Source organism: Pongo abelii, chromosome 1, assembly GCF_028885655.2.
Source record: "Pongo abelii isolate AG06213 chromosome 1, NHGRI_mPonAbe1-v2.0_pri, whole genome shotgun sequence".
NCBI lineage: Eukaryota > Metazoa > Chordata > Mammalia > Primates > Hominidae > Pongo > Pongo abelii.
The window spans coordinates 163,222,886-163,240,691 of record NC_071985.2 but is presented as its reverse complement, the minus strand read 5'-3'; the positions used below and the strand labels follow the sequence as shown (position 1 = coordinate 163,240,691).

General features: G+C 34.6%; 1 protein-coding gene across 14 annotated transcripts in view; it reads left to right on the top strand.

Annotated features, from left to right (window-relative positions):
- Positions 1–17,806, top strand: part of LRRC7 (leucine rich repeat containing 7) — a 1,078,250-nt gene that overhangs the window by 824,471 nt on the left and 235,973 nt on the right. The window contains exon 8 of one of the 14 annotated variants that reach the window (XM_054533163.2): positions 17,366–17,508. The exons of 12 other annotated variants lie outside the window; for them this stretch is intronic. In XM_054533163.2, coding sequence (XP_054389138.1) covers positions 17,366–17,372 — 7 coding nt within the window. In that variant the 3' untranslated portion in view covers positions 17,373–17,508. Of the gene's footprint in view, positions 1–17,365; positions 17,509–17,806 lie in introns of those variants that run through there. One more of the 14 variants, XM_054533152.1, reaches the window with a different exon arrangement.

Genomic DNA, 17,806 nt, shown 5'->3' with positions numbered 1-17,806 from the left:
TTTAATTGGAGCATTTAGCCCATTTACATTTAAGATTAATACCATTATGTGTGAATTGATCCTGTCATTATGATGTTAGCTGGTTATTTTGCTCATTAGTTGATGCAGTTTCTTAAGAGCAAACACATTCAAAAGCTAGCAGAAGGCAAGAAATAACTAAGATCAGAGCAGAACTGAAGGAGATAGAGACACAAAAAACCCTTCAAAATATCAATGAATCCAGGAGCTGGTTTTTTGAAAAGATCAACAAAATTGATAGACCGCTAGCAAGACTAATAAAGAAGAAAAGAGAGAAGAATCAAATAAATACAATAAAAAATGATAAAGGGGGTATCACCACCGATCCCACAGAAATACAAACTACCATCAGAGAATACTATAAACACTTCTGCACAAATAAACTGGAAAATCTAGAAGAAATGGATGAATTCCTGGACACATATACCCTCCCAAGTCTAAACCAGGAAGAAATTGAATCCCTGAATAGACCAATAACAGGCTGTGAAATTGAGGCAATAATTAATAGCCTACTAACCAAAAAAAGTCCAGGACCAGACGGATTCACAGCCAAATTCTAGCAAAGGTACAAGGATGAGCTGTTTCCATTCCTTCTGAAACTATTCCAATCAATAGAAAGAGGGAATCCTCCCTAACTCATTTTATGAGGCCAGCATCATCCTGATACCAAAGCCGGGCAGAGACACAACGAAAAAAGAGAATTTTAGACCAATATCCCTGATGAACATCAATGCAAAACTCCTCAATAAAATACTGGCAAACTGAATCCAACACCACATCAAAAAGCTTATCCAGCACGATCAAGTGGGTTTCATCCCTGGGATGCAAGGCTGGTTCAACATACGCAAATCAATAAACGTAATCCAGCAAATAAACAGAACCAAAGACAAAAACCATGTGGTTATCTCAATAGATGCAGAAAAGGCCTTTGACAAAATTCAACAGTCCTTCATGCTAAAAACTCTCAATAAATTCGGTATTGATGGTACGTATCTCAAAATAATAAGAGCTATTTATGACAAACCCACAGCCAATATCATACTGAATGGGCAAAAACTGGAAGCATTCCCTTTGAAAACTGGCACAAGACAGGGATGCCCTCTCTCACCACTCCTATTCAACATAGTGTTGGAAGTTCTGGCTGGGGCAATCAGGCAGGGGAAAGAAATAAAGGGTATTCAATTAGGAAAAGAGGAAGTCAAATTGTCCCTGTTTGCAGATGACATGATTGCATATTTAGAAAACCCCATCGTCTCAGCCCAAAATCTCCTTAAGCTGATAAGCAACTTCAGCAAAGTCTCAGGATACAAAATCAATGTGCAAAAATCACAAGCATTCTTATACACCAATAACAGACAAACAGAGAGCCAAATCATGAGTGAACTCCCATTCACAATTGCTTCAAAGAGAATAAAATACCTAGGAATCCAACTCACAAGGGATGTGAAGGTCCTCTTCAAGGAGAACTACAAACTACTGCTCAACGAAATAAAAGAGGAAACAAACAAATGGAAGAACATTCCATGCTCATGGATAGGAAGAATAAATATTGTGAAAATGGCCATACTTTCCAAGGTAATTTATAGATTCAATGCCATCCCCATCAAGCTACCAATGACTTTCTTCACAGAATTGGAAAAAACTACTTTAAAGTTCATATGGAACCAAAAAAGAGCCCTCATCACCAAGACAATCCTAAGCCAAAAGAACAAACCTGGAGGCATCACGCTACCTGGCTTCAAACTATACTACAAGGCTATGGTAACCAAAACAGCATGGTACTGCTATCAAAACAGAGATATAGATCAATGGAACAGAACAGAGCCCTCAGAAGTAATACCACAGATCTACAACCATCTGATCTTTGACAAGCCTGACAAAAACAAGAAATGGGGAAAGGATTCCCTATTTAATAAATGGTGCTGGGAAAACTGGCTGGCCATGTGTAGAAAGCTGAAACTGGATCCCTTCCTTACACCTTATATAAAAATTAATTCAAGATACATTAAAGACTTAAATGTTAGACCTAAAACCATAAAAACCCTAGAAGAAAACCTAGGTAATATTATTCAGGACATAGGCATGGGCAAGGACTTCATGTCTAAAACACCAAAAGCAATGGCAACAAAAGCCAAAATTGACAAATGGGATCTAATTAAACTAAAGAGCTTCTGCACAGCAAAAGAAACTATCGTCAGAGTGAACAGGCAACCTACAGAATGGGAGAAAATTTTTGCAATCTACTCATCTGACAAAGGACTAATATCCAGAATCTACAAAGGACTGAAACAAATTTACAACCTGCACGTTGTGCACATGTACCCTAGAACTTAAAGTATAATAATAAAAAAAAAATCCACAGAGACAAGGGCCATCCAGGCTACACCAATATTAGCATACTAGAAGGTCTCTTTCTCTTTTTCCTTTCTTGTTTCTCTTTTTCCTTTCATCCTTTGAGTTGGGAATTGTGGCAGGACCTCTGGATTCAAGGTTTACCATTTCTGACCTTGCTTTGCCTGCTTTGCTTCGCAGTGGCAATTACACAGCAGGATCCAGATGACAACTGCTCAGGAAGTCAGAATATTTATATCAGAATCAGCTCTTCCTGTCCATTAAATTATGAGTCATAAGATATTTGCTCTAAAATGCCCATGGTGCTTGTGCTCATTTTGCATTTCCTGAGTTATCTGACCTCCAGTTCTCAAGGAATGGTCTTTTGAGTCTTTTTATTTATCTTGGTAACCTCCTCAATGCCTAGAATCTTGTCTCTAGAGACAAAGAAGTCATTACATAATGATAAAAGGGTCAATTCAACAGGAAGATGTAACAATTGCAAATATATATGAACTCAACAGCAGAGCACCTAAGTGCATAAAGCAAATATTGACAGATCTGAAAGGAGCAATTGACAGCAATACAATGAATTTCACTCTTAACCCCAGGTAACTGATCAGGAAATGAATGTCACTATTCATAAACAGAAATAAGTTCCCCTACCGCCTCTGCCCAAAAAAGTTTGCATGGATCTAGAACCCAAATCTACTTCTTCATATATAACTTATAATATTGCATGTTTTTGCTGAGTGTGACAAGCTGTGTATCATCTGTGTATATGAGAATCATATTAAGAAATGCATTAGAATTGAGAGTCTTGATTTTTTCAGCAAGTAGAATGAAGACTAATTTTAATACGTCTCATTTTGAAGAGAGTAAGTACATGCATCATGATTCCTGAAGTTTATTCAACAACTTTTCTAACACATTATTTTGGCATCACACACCTATATAGTAAGACTGCTATATAGGTGGTATCAAAGCTTTATTACATTAATTTATGATCCCAAAATCCAATACGCCATTGACAGAGAGCTAATTTGAATATTCTTTCTTCCTTTGTCAGGTAGTGAAGGTTTTTATTATTAGTTGATCCAAGAGATTTTATTCCCTTTTATTTTGCTCTGATGGCAATTAGCATTAATGGATTCTGATATATATTTAAGTCCATTTCTTTTGACAAGTGTAAATTAATCACTTTTGGGGAAGCTTTTCTTAGCTAAATTGTATAAATTTAAACGTTAACCTTTCTGTAAAGGTAATGCTTTTGTTAAGAGCTAACAAAGTTGAGAAAGAAATAAGAAATTCAAAATAGTGAAAAAAAGTTTCTTAAAATGACAGTATGATATGTTCACTTTGACCCATTTTAAAACCAACAAGAAAACTTTCCTAGAGAACTTACTCAAATTAATTAATTTAGGTTTTAATAATATGTGTTAATATTTGTAGAAATTATATCAAAATTAGTATTAGTAAGTTAAATTGAACCAAGTGATGTGATTTACACTGAATATCTCTATTTCTACTACAGCCAACTTATGATCTCAATTATCTTTTTTTTCCAGTGGTTTCCAAAATTCACAAAATTTAATTCACCATTCTATTCCTATTATATTTTTCTTTGTTTATGCACACATCAATACTCTCATCAGGGTTTTTGTTTTTATTTGTTGTTTTTTAAACTTTTAAAAGTTTAAAATAGCTGAAATACATTCTTTGTTGAACTCTATTTTCCTAAAGAGTCAGCTGGCATTGTGTTTTTTGTTTGGATCATTTTTTTCCATGTTGCTTGGAGAATCTCTTCACCTCATCATTTCTCAGTGCTTTATACCTCCCAGATACTAAAGTACTTTATATGTATTAATACTTTAAATTCACAAAGTATCATTATAATATAGGTACCATTATCAGTTCCCATTTTATAGATGAGGAAAAAAAACTTGAGGAGACTGAGCAATGTGACCAACATTGCACAAACCTTAAAGGTGGATTAGGGATTCAAAGACAGATCTGTCTTACTTATAAATCTGAGTAGAAATAACGATGAGTGACAGTTATATTCTTTGCTAACCATATGGCCATACTATGTACACTTAGCAAATCTGAGGCCTAATATGTACTAGAATGAATAAGAATATTTTATAAGATGATTGGAAATAAAATGAGTAGATTAATATCAATAGGTTTTTTTCATTCTAGAAAAAAAGCATTGATGAAAGAAACGGAAATAAATATTCCATTCACTAGAGCAACAAAACCTGTGTAATATTTAGGAATAAGTTTTACAAGAAATGCATATGCTTCTAAAATAAAACTATAAATTCTTATTGAAGGACATAAAAGAAAATTTGAATAAATGAAAAGACATATATAACTTCTTATATGGAAAGATTTAATATCGTAAGAGTGTTATCTCTTCCCAAATCATTCATTAATGAAATTAAATATTTGTCTAACCAACTTTCCTTAGAATTCCAAAGGCTTTTAATTAAATGAAATAATCTTAGAGTTTATAGGAGACAAAATACATTATAGGTTATATATTTGGGTCACTTGAGGCTCAGGTCAAAGAGAGAAGTAAGTGAAAGAGTGTGAGAAAGAGGAGGAAAACACTCATTTTATAAGTGCAATTGCAAAAATTAAAATTACAGTGAAAAAGCATATATGAAATAATTACAGTTATAAATTTATGAAAGTTATATTTTAATTTTATGTATATACAAAGCATTTTTAAATAGAAAAGTTGAAAAGGACTGCCATTTAATTACTTCAATTGCTATGGGCAATTTATAAATTTTTGCATTCTTATCTGCCACATCATTAATAATGCTCATATTTTTCTAGATAATGTTCACAGATAATGTTCTTTAGATAAATTCAGCAAATGGTATTCTTAAACAATTCAGCAGACACAACTTAATATGACCTTGTATCAACATATTGATTTAGAAAAATGAGAATGTTAGTGAAAAATCTTGCAGTGGTGACAAAAGAATCTTAAATACTTTTTAATGGACTTTGACTCCTGAAGAGTAACGGATTCAATCTACATTTTGAGTCCTGCTGAACATGACAAGCATTTAACAAGTCCAGCCTACAGACACATAGGAGCAGAAATCAGACCAAAAAGGAGTAACCTCGCAAACAGATCTGATAAAAGTTGAGTTCATCCAAGGAGGTAGAAAATCAAGTTCAAGGATATATGCTAGGGAATAAAGTGTTAAGCTGGGCCGTAGAAGTGAAACAGCAGGATTCAGCTGTCCATAGAGGTATCCAACTAGAATAGCCATGACAGAAAAGGCTAATGGAGAATCTTAATTCTAAACCAGAGGCTCTTTGCTTTATGCCTTATACCCCGCAGTGTCTGTGTGTGGCAGAGCTGGAAATCACAGGTGTTCTTGCAATTCAAACAGAGACAAGTGCCTGTCAGGCCCTACCCACACTTCATAAAATCAGTTGCTACAGTGTAGCTTTCTGGTACTTTTTAAAAGTTATCTGAAAGACAGGGTAAGTTTATCAGGTCAAATTACTTATAGTTGTGCCTTCTCTGTTGAGATAATTCTTCAGATCCACGGTAGCTGTGTGTCAGGGTAGCAGGGCAGTCTCTGGCTTGTCTGTACACACAGAGCACTGTCTAGCTTGGATGGTCATTAGCACACCACCTTTCAAAATTAACCACAAAAGTATCCTTGGTAAAGAAGTCTAATCATCACCCTTCTCATTTATAACATGAAGGAAACCATCTATGGCCCAAGAGAATATTGAAAAATATTTGCAGTAAACTACACAACTCCCAACCAGACCCTTAAGTCTAGGTTGAACATGGAAAACTGATAGTGTGTTCTTATAGATGGCATATAGATTATTATGATGGGCAAAAATAGAGAGTAGGATCTTAAAAGAATCAGGCTTCTTTCAGTGGAAATGAAACTTTTTATAATAAAATCAAAAATTAAAACTGAGTATTTTCACCAATTATTATAGGGAGGAGTACAGTAAAAGACCCCAGATATTCAGATTTCTGCCTGGGAATAATTAGTCCTGGACAAAGCCTACCAAGAACTAATAGTCATGTTACCTTTGAATGTCCACTTTAACAGAAAATTCTGAATCATCAGAACAGAGTCTCTTTGCCTGAATAGCTGCAAGTATTTGGAAAATTTTCAGCAAATATAGTTAACTAAAGATATTGCCATTTAAGGAGTTTCACCTAGAGAACATTATTGTAATAATTTTTAGAGCCATGGTTCATATCTTTTTTTTATTATATTTTAAGTTCTGGGATACATGTGCAGAATGTGCAGTTTTATTACATAGTTATACACATGCCATAGTGGTTTGCTGCACCCATCAACCCGTCACCTACTATCCCTCCCTTAGCCCCCACCCCCAAACAGGCCCCTGTGTGTGATGTTCCCCTCCCTGTGTCCATGTGTTCTCATTGTTCAACTCCCACTTATGCATGAGAATGAAAGAAATTATATTTTAGAGGTGAATTATCATCCATGTATTTCAATGCATCACAGGTACCTTAAAGTCAACAGTTTCAGTATTGAATTCATCATTTACATCACTATCTGTACTTTTTCCAGTATCCCCAAGCTCAGTTAATAGAAATAACATTTTTTAGATCCTATGAATCATCTTAGGCCTATTTCTTACTCCCACATCTGATCAGTCAACAAGTTCTGTCAAATCTGTCTATTTCGCTTATTCATTTCCTTCTGTCTGGAACTCTCTGCCCCCAGAGGCTGACTCCTTTTTTATCATTTAAATCTCAAATCAAATGTCACTTGCTGCAAAAGGTCTTTGATGACCCTCCAATCTAAAGTAGCCATTCTGACCCCAGGCACTTTCCAAAAACTATTTTAATTTCTGTATAACACCGATTAATATTACAAATTCTCTTATTTTTACTTGTCCCTCTCGTTTTAAAAACTTGTCCTTGAGAACAGGAATCTTGCCTAGCTTGTTTATCTCTGTATCCTCATTGCCTAGCATTCTGCCCAGTGCATGGTATGCATTAATAGGTTGTACTTTTTAAATTCATTCATTAGAGCGTTCATTCAACAAATACACTTATTAGACATTTCTATGCCCCGCATTGTGTTAGGCATAGGAAATATGGTAATGGACAAAAGTAAACTCTATCTTTGTCCTCATGTAGCTTACATATAATCAGAGAGGCAGACATTAACAGAATAACTACATAAATAAATGTAAAGTTACAACTATGAGTAATTACTCTTTTTTCTTAATCTCTATTACCATTGCATTAGTTCAGGTTATCATTATCTCGTGCCTCAACTATTAAAATCAACTATTTTTCTGCCTCCACTCTGCCACACTCCACTCTGTTTTTCCAAAGCTAAAATGCAAATTCAATGTCACTTTCCACCTTAAAAACCATAATAACTTCAATGACATTCAAGAAAATGTTTCTACACTCCTTAAGATAATGGCCCTTCATGACCTGCCTATCATCTGTCTCTACTTTCTCTCCTCATGCTGCATGTTTCAATCACCCTAAATTGCACTCTTATCTTGGGGCCTTTGTATATATCATTCCTTCTGCCTGATACATCTTTTTCTACTCTTTGATTAACTTACTTACTTATCCTTTATGGCTCAGTGAAGAAAAGCTCTTTCAGAAAGCGTTTTCTGGACCCACTCATACTGGCTCTGCCATCCCTCTTATGTGCTCTCTTAGCAAAAAAAGAAGAAAATAATAATAATTTCATTGTGCTAGAATTGTTTATTTATTTGCTTGTTTTCCTTGCAGGTCTATGAGTTCCCTTATGGGGACTCATAGATAGAAATATGAATGTCTTTTATATTTCTATCTCCATTGCCTAGAGCAGTAGCAAGTATGTAGAATAAAATAGTTGGAAGAATAGTTGGATGAATAGTTGGATGGAGGAATTTGCTTGATAAAACTAAAAACAAAAGTCTATAATGATATTCAACAACACAGCTTCAAACATGAACTATTAAAATGTGTGTGAAAAAGCATATTGGCCAGAACAGAAGGCTAGTGAAGCCCATTTGGATGTTTCAAATACTGTGACAGTCAGCACTCAGTAATTTGGTCACTAAATTTATTTCATGTTTGTTAATGTTAAGAAAAGAACATTAACTATCCATAGCCCTGTGTTTGAAGTGTCAGAAGATAGGGTAACATGGCAATTAAATCAGCAGACTAAAAGACAATTTGCAATATTTCTACTAGTGATGACACACTGATTAAAACAAAGAGTATCCACATTCTGTAGTCTTCAGTGAGGAACTTTGTAACTGAAGAAGAAAATACATGGTTACAGTTTATTTGTCACTGGATATAAGGAATTTCTAACAAGTAGAGTCAATACCCTATCATGTGTTAAGGAACACTGAATATTTAAGCCAGTAAATAAAGTATAATGCTGGCTGGGTCTTACTGTGGCAACTGGGAATATATGACAACTATTGCTGCCCTAGGAAAACAGTGACAATTATTTCTAGGGAAGAGGAGCATAACAGCACAAAGATTGCTGGTCCTTGAAAAAGTCTCAGCATCTGTTTGCCATCAGAAAGTTGTTTGTTGCCATTAGCCTTTAGGGACAGAATGAGTAAAGAACAAAACGTAAAAATAAGGTGACTCTGGTTATTTCACCTGAGAACATCCCAGTGGAGGGGAACTACTTCCATCCTACCTGCAATGAACCTAGAGAAAACAACTTTCCTTGCTTGAAAAGGGTGACTTAAGCACCAGGGCAGGTGCTTATATATCAGCGATGGTTCCAGTAGAGGCTTCAGTTGACAAGATGGTCAATACGACATCTGCACAACATGCAGCCAGTATTCGTTTAAAATGTACTCTGTTTCAGGCACTCGGTTGCATGATGCCTATCAGAAAAAAAGAGCTAAGGGTAGCTATAAGAATACAGCTAAAGTGAACTTCTGAAGTGCCAACACTAACAGGCACCAGATTCCTACAGCTAAGGAACTAAGGCCCTTGAGAGCATCCAAATAAGCAAGCTGCTGAAGACAGTTCCTTTTTTTTTTTTTGAGACGGAGTCCCGCTCAGTCGCCCAGGCTGGATGGAATGCAGTGACCTGATCTCTGCTCACTGTAAGCTCCGCCTCCTGAGTTCGCGCCATTCTCCTGCCTCAGCCTCCCGAGTGGCTGGGACTACAGGCGCCCGCCACCATGCCCAAATAATTTTTTGTATTTTTAGTAGAGACGGGGTTTCACCGCGTTAGCCAGGATGGTCTTGATCTCCTGACCTCGTGATCTGGCCGCCTCAGCCTCCCAAAGTGCTGGGATTACAGGCGTGAGCCACCGCGCCCGGCCCGACCGTTCCTTTTATGTAAGTGATAAAGATAAACAGCGCTATTGAACAAATACCAGTCACCTCAGGAGTGACCTGGCAACCAGCCTGTGGCCAGGATAACCTCAGATTCACCAACAGTAATGAGTGAAAACAAAGCTCCCTAGGTGTCTCTGCCAAATGGAAAATAACATTTTGTGGCAGATAGAAAGTTTGGAAAGAAATAGTTAACTATGTCTAAAGGTACCTGTAACTTTCAATAATGGATCAGTTACCATTTGGCAAGATGAAACATTCTCAAATGGCAAAAGAATGAAGCACAAGATAAATTCAACACAATGCTCTTGCTTTAGTATATTATTATTTCTAACACTCAAAATGTTGGAAAGGAAAAGACCCGGAGGGTGAGTCTTCTAATGATAAAGGTTTGTTGTGTTTGTCTATTTTAAAATCACTACACCTGAAAAGAAAACAATAGTAGATGGTGAAAGTGAGAGAAAGTGGAATCTTCTCCTTACTTTATCTCCACTAAGGCTAAGAGCTCTTTATGGGAGCTGTGGTTTTGAAAGGAGACAGAGTTGTTGTGTCAAAGGTGGAAGAGAACTAGGGTCTGCAAGTGGAGCATCAAACTGGAGGGAAAGTGGAGAACCAGCAAAGTGTGAACTCAGCAGCAGGCTTGGTGATGAAAGGGTATATATATCGTTTTACCCTCCGAAAGTGAACTTAAAGAATATTTGGAAGTTAGAATCTGATGGCATACAGACTTTGCAAGCATGGACCTTCTGATTCCAAGGGTTATTTATCATTTTCTATTCCTAAATCTTGCTAAAATTGTGCCCTAAATAAGAGAATATTTACATCTTATAAAATGAAAGCATCAGAACATTCTTAAACATCATAATAATAAAAATCATAGCAATAAGCATGCCTCATAGTGGTGTCATTCAAAGCAAAGTTTCCCCTCAATTAGACTCAAAATTAATTCATTAGCACTGAATGTCAGTTCTGCATTAGTGTTCCTTTGGTAATGATTACTCACTGCCAAGGCTCCATTAAATTTCCAGTTAGAAATGATGAATGTGTACCTCTATTTATCACTGCTTGTGATTTTATGAGTTATTTTTAGAAGAATAATATTTTTAGCAATGTATCTATTGTTTTTCCAACATTTCTTAATCAACTAAGCCTTGAAAAGTTTATATATATTAAGCTCACAGTAGGAGTAAAATGTCATATATTTTTCAGACTCTTTGAGACACTGGAATAAATAAACTAGCAAAGTCTCTATTACAGAGAACTTTATAAAATTATCATACACCTCAATGTCAAAGGAATTTAGAAATGTGAAAAAATAGTTTTTATTTTCGTTCTGATTATGATTTTATTACAAGTTCTTTATTCTTTAGTCTCCTCTCTCTTTTAATATTCTTCCTACATTGAACCTATAGTGAAGATATTGCCAACATAGATATTTAGACATGTTTTATTTTTAGTTTTTATAGATTCTTCTCTCAAATTTCCAATCTTGGGATGGAATCAGGTACACAGACTCATAAGTAATAATCACAATATAGTTTTCTGACAAGCACTGATGTAAAATGGAAAACTCAGGCTGATTCCCTCAGGTGTTTGTGAGAAAGACTGAATAACATTATATATAAGGTACCTAGTACAGAGCCATCCCAAAGGATTGGAACTTGGTTTTGAAGGATGCGATGATCCACTGAAGAACATTAAGCTAGGAGTTACATCATCAGGTTTGCATTTTTCAAGGGTAATGAACAGTTATGAAGCAAATCTGAGGAAGGTGGAATTGAGGAGTTTAAAGACAAAAGGATAGGTTTAGAGACCATTTCAATAGCCTAGAAATTATGAGAACCAATTTAAATCAATGGCAGTGGAATGTGGAATACAGGGGAAAGATACAAGGTATGCTTAGGAGATAGAGTCGAAACATTTAGTAAATGACTGAGTCTGAATCGAGAAAGGTTGTAGGAAAAGAGAAGTCAAGGATAACACACTGGTTGTTAACTTGGAAGACTTGGTGCTTGATGCTTGGGTGAATTATTATGCTATAAACAGATACAAAAAGTTTGAAGAAAATTAGAGGATGGGACAGGTACTAGATTAAAATAATGAGTTTCATTTTGAATATATGAAGTTTTAGTAAAATTCCATAAAATTAAATTAAGTCAAATTTTATTTCCATAAAAGTAAAATTAAGAGGTCCAAGAGATACACAGATCCAGAGACAAGAGAGAGGTCTAGAGTTAGAGGTATGAGAATCATACCATACCATTTATTATTTTACACCCAGAACAATCAAAAACATCTTCTGAATTTCTGGTTATAGAAGAATAATTAGATTTATTGAAGTAAGCCGACATGGTGGAATATATTATGAAGCCATTAAAATTGTTTTTTAATGATGGGACAATGCTCAAAAGATAATATTAAATAAAAAAACAGAATGCAAAATTTTGTACAATAAAATCTCTATTGTTTAAATAAAATAGGCCTGAAAAAGATGGAAGGAAAATAATTAAACAGTTATAATGCTCACATTAGGGTTAAGAGTTTATGGTAATTTTTCTTTTTTTTCTATGAATCAATATTTTACAAGTTTTCTATATGCATTTCTTAAAAGTCATTTTAGGGTAAGGATAGGCTCTTGGAAAGATATTGATTAAACTGAGTCTAAAGAACTGCTAGAGGTGAGTCAGATGAAGAGAGCGGTGTTAGCAGAGGTACAAAGGTGAAGAATATAGTGTGTACTTGAAACTGTAAGCAGTTAAGAGTTGGTGAAGTATAGCATGATGGCAGAGTCATCAGAGAGGAAGCTGAATAGGGAGAGATGGACACACTGTGGGGTTTGCTACATTAAAATTATATCCTGTGTGCTCTGGGAAACTCTTGAAGAAATATACATAAGGCATGTATTCATTTGCTAGGACTGCCATAACAAAGTGCCACAGACTTATTGGACTAAACAATAGAAATTTATCTTCTTATAGTTCTGGAGGCCAGAAGTCCAATATCAAGGTGTCAGCAAGGTTGGTTTCTTCTGAAGGCGCTCTACTTGGCTTGTGAATGGCCATCTTCTCCCCATGTCTTTACATGGTTTCTCTCTCTCTCTCTCTATCTATCTATATATATGTATATATGTACATATGTACATATATATATCTTAATCTCCTGTTCATATAAAGATATCACTCATATTGGATTACGGTCCACCCTAGTGACCTCATTTTAACTTAAATACTGCTTTAAATACCTTATCTTCAATATAGTCTTATTCTGAGGCACCGCGAATTGAAATTTCAACCTGTGAATTTTGAGGGAACACAACTCAGCCCACAACGGGGAGTGATGTGGTTAAATTTCATTTGGTAATCATGTGGAGTTTTGAGGAAGAAGAGATAAATCAACAGGTTATTGTAATAATCATGGCAAAACTTGGATTATTCTATAGAACTTTGTTAACAGAGATGGAGAGAAAGGGACAAATTACTGAAATATTTAGGAAATAAAATTGGCACAGGATTAAGGTTACTTGGATGTTAGAAATGAGAGGGAGAAGCCTAATCTAGGTCTCTGGATTTCTGATGTGAATGACCCAGTAGATGGTGACATCATCAATGAAGGTTAAAAAAAAATCCAAAGTAAGAAGCTTGTTCAGAGAGGAAATGATGAATTCAGTTTGAGGAATCCGATTACAGTTACCTGAAATACAGTTAGATAGAGGACTCTGAAGCACAAAGACAGATAATTGGGCTGGAAGTCTAGATTTTGTCTTTACTATTCTCATATGTTATGTGAAACTATGGGAGCACATCCTCACATACTGAATGATAAGAACAATATACCTAAAAGAAAAGAAAACCAACATTTATGGGACAGGCAGAGAACAAGCCCCTGAAAGAGACAGTAAATTATGAGGTGAAGCAGGAAAGGCACTTGTCATAGAGTCAAGAGAGTAGAGAGCTTTGATATAGGGAATAATCAATAGAGATCCCAAAGGTAAAGATTGATAAATGTTAGCTGGATTTGAAATCGGAAGGATTTTTGGACATTTATACCTAATAACAATTCCTTAGGCTTTCATATGCTAGACAATGGATAAAGCATGGCATGTGTATGATATTTCATTTTGAGATTCATTATAATAGATTGAGGAAAGTGTCACTATGTCCATTTTACAGATTGCAAAGATTACAGCTCAAGACAGTCAAATACCTTGCCTAAGTTCAGCCTGAGAACAGCAGATGTGGGAGTCAGTTCTAGCTTTCATCTTAACGTTACCAAAGCAGGTGTGATAAGTGGAGGGGCTCAAAATTCAGACAGCAGTGGGGCAATGAATGAATGGTTGGTGAGGAAGTAAGATAGACTGCCCTTTTTGGCAGGGGAGAAGGTTTAGTACATTGCCTACACACAGTAGATGCTCAATAAATTTTAGTTCAGTGAACAAGAAATAAATGTCAAAGTGTGCTAGCTATCAGGTTTACACGTTAGGTGTGGAAGAGGAGGTAGCAGAGGTGTCGAGTACACACAGCCCAAGGTTAAGGAGCCAGTAGAGGGAATAATGCCAAAGAAGAAAGGGGAAAATTTAGCAAACCAGGTCCTTCATAGAAGAGGTTGATTGAGCCTGGTATCAAGTATAGAAGCAAGAATTTTACCTGAGTAGATGGACTCTTTCTTTGAGATTGAATAAAAAAAGAGTGAGGTATAGAAATAGGTGTATAGGGACAAAAGGCAAATTGTTTCATCTCCCAACAATCCCCTCCATATTAAGCTCCCTTATGAAAAAAATATCTCACCATTCCTAATAAGTTATTTCCTTTAAAGTTTTAATAAATGTATACATGCAATTCCCGAAGCCTAGAATTCCTTCTCTTTTTTTTGTATAGTACACGCTTATGGAGAAATAAAGACCCAAATTATAAGTTAGCTCTTAAAATTATTTCTTGAATTCTCCCAACATTCTATCACTCCCTCCGTTTTCCACCTCTTACAGCACTCTCTCCCTCTTCTGTAGAGGCTTGGAAGCCATAGATAATTATGCTTCCATTTTTTATTAAGCCTTTTGGAACACTTTAGCATATTAACAAAATATTTGAAAATGTTATGAGGTATATCTTAGAGCAAGCATGACTTAGCTTGAACACAATTGCATGTATTTAGCTCAAACTTTTATATGCCAACAATTATATGATGTAAATTTTCTTAATGGTTAGCTAAAGACTGCTCTAGCAGATGACTGCATTTTGTAATAAAAATGTACTCTTAATTCATTGACTTTTAATAATGTTATACCACAAATGATGCATAAATTGGGAAAATTTATACAATGTATTTGAAGAATAAAATGTTGCTTGCCATTATAAAGATTTATGTATTGATCACCTTGATGTTTAAAGAAAATGATGTATACTTATGCCCTATCTTCAAAGCCAAATTGTATGCTGTAATACCTTAAGCTTTCAGCTGGTGTTAAATTTTGGCTGGTTCAATAGTGGGCTAAGAATATTGATTGCTATATTACTGTCATGTTAGACAATTTTATTTTTGAATAATCTATATGCCCTATGAGAAGATCAAATGATACGGCAGAGAGATCTGAGACAAAACACTAAGATTCAATTGTTTTAAGTTCAGCAGGATCAAGTTGCACATTTCAGAATCATTCAAAAATGCACCAAATGCATAATTATATTCAATTTGAGTTTGAATTTGAGCTATGTAGCATGATCCATGTGTAATTTATAAAATATAGTCGAGTATTTAAAATATAAAAATATAATATTCTTTGTCATATTTTACACATGCTGTTATTTTCCTTATATCAGCAAAATAAGAATGTGAACTTTACAAACATACATTGAGAGAGTTAAGATAATCATGTGAAATGGCTATATCAATCTGTAAACACCTCTTTTAAATGACTATTTAATATTCCATCCAAAAATAAATACATAAAACCCAACTTATAGCGAAATCCATGAGACGAAGTATTCTCACAAGGAATCTGTTTATGTATTGCCTATCAATTAAACATGAAGCTAAGTAATTTTTGTTCAGATAATCTATGTATATTCCCAGTGTACCTATTATATACATGAAATTGTTCAACCTTTAGAGTATTTGCCAAATTTTTCTAATGTAAGTAATAATTATATGGATTTTAGAACTACACTTCTTACATTCTATTGTGAAAATATTTTAAGATTCATGTGCACTAATTTCAGTTGTATGCAAAAATACTGTAATGAAACATTATATTTTCATTTTTAATGGAAAATATAAAAGTCTCTTTAGATGGATCAAAAAGAAATTTCTAATGCAGCTAATGTGTTCAATCATCATTTAATATTCTGTGTAGCCATAATTGCATTTGTCTGAGCATATCCAACGTTTAAATTAGTACAAGTTGGTGAAATTGTAGCATTTAATTAGTTTGAATAAAATGTAGTACATAAAAAATTGTAAATAAAATGTGTAAGTTATTAATTGAAATGTGATTGGTGGCTTTTCTGGAAGAAATGGGGAGAAACTTAAAGTAGAGTAATAGCATGATTAATTGATTCAGGATGGTTTCTGCTGAAAAATTATGTTCAATAAGAATCTGTCACGACTTATGACCATTTGTTACTCTACAGTATATCAAATATAATGGAGTCAGGTGCACAAGCTGTAAAAGCAACTGTTATAAAAATGCCAATTTCTTAAATTAAAAAGGTGGTTACTTAAATGATTTAATTCCAAATAGCCATACTTTATTAATTTGAGCTATTGCTGTATCTAGAGATGATAGATATTTTTATAAATGATTTTGTTCTTATATATACATTTATCATTCTGCATTCAAGTCAATGGTTTTTAAAATTTGCTCTCAAGATCCAAATTACACATATTTTCATTAAAACATGGAGATGCCTGGCAAAAGTTGCTATTTAAATATTTAACAGAAAAATAAATGGAAAGAATAATTATTTGTTTACAACCCAAAACATTATTTCAATCAAAATTCTTTTAATGTAATAAAATGTGTTCTTCTACAGTATGTTCATTTACATACACCTCTCTCATTGGTGTCCTTCAATGATGTTTTCTCATATGAGATCTTTTTCAAACACTATGGAGATTAAACTGAATTATCTTAATATGATTTGAGCTGCTATACTGGAGAAGAAAATTTCATAGAAGGGAAATTCATAAATTTGTCATTTTCAGAGAGTGTAGGGGACATTAAAATTCATAGTAAAATATCAATGTGTCCATTTCTATTATGCCTTAAACAGTATGCGTTAATCATGCTTGTTATCTCAGAGAGTTATTGGAAATGAGTAGAAGCTTGGAAGTGACAGTGTAAGCAAGTTATTTTCATGACAATGGCTTATCACATGATGATCATCATATGAAAGTTTTGCTTGCTCCTTTCAGGGGGTGTGCATGTTTTTCGTCATCTGGCCCAATTCCACTCTGAGTTTAATTTTCTGTTTTTATTTTATCTAACATTTTTCCTAATCCTAGAACTATGCCTCTTTACAAAAATATTACTTAAAACCTGTTTCTACAGAATTACATTAAAACAAGTAAACTTTCTACCTCTCTGTACTGTAAACCAATCGGTAATTATTTTAGTCACCTTCTGCCTTAGGAGTTCCATCTTTTGGGCATTGAAATTGATTTTTTTCATCTTAGCATCTGAAGATCCAGAGTGTGCCCCTTGCCCAATCGCCTGAGACTATACAGTGACACCTACAACAGAGGATGTGGAGGGAGCAGCTTTTCGGGCACCAGAAATGGCAGCATCAGGAGCATCAGCACGAATAGACTTTGTAGAGGTAGTTCTCCCAAACTATATTATGAAACCAAACATTTTTGGTGCGCTACCTGCTGATGGGGGCTGCCTTCTTACTGCTTAGTATCTACAAAATGTTTGGTCTTTGTTAAAGTTTAACAATGACATTTCTGACTAATATAGAGAGACCTGATTTTTTTCCAAGTGTGTTCAGTTGCCATAACTTTCAATGAATATGAAATTTTATCAGTCTCGGAAAAACATTAATACCCATATTTTTATCTAATTGATTTCACTATTTGTTATGTTAAGGTGCTATTGTGTATAATTTTTGTATATAT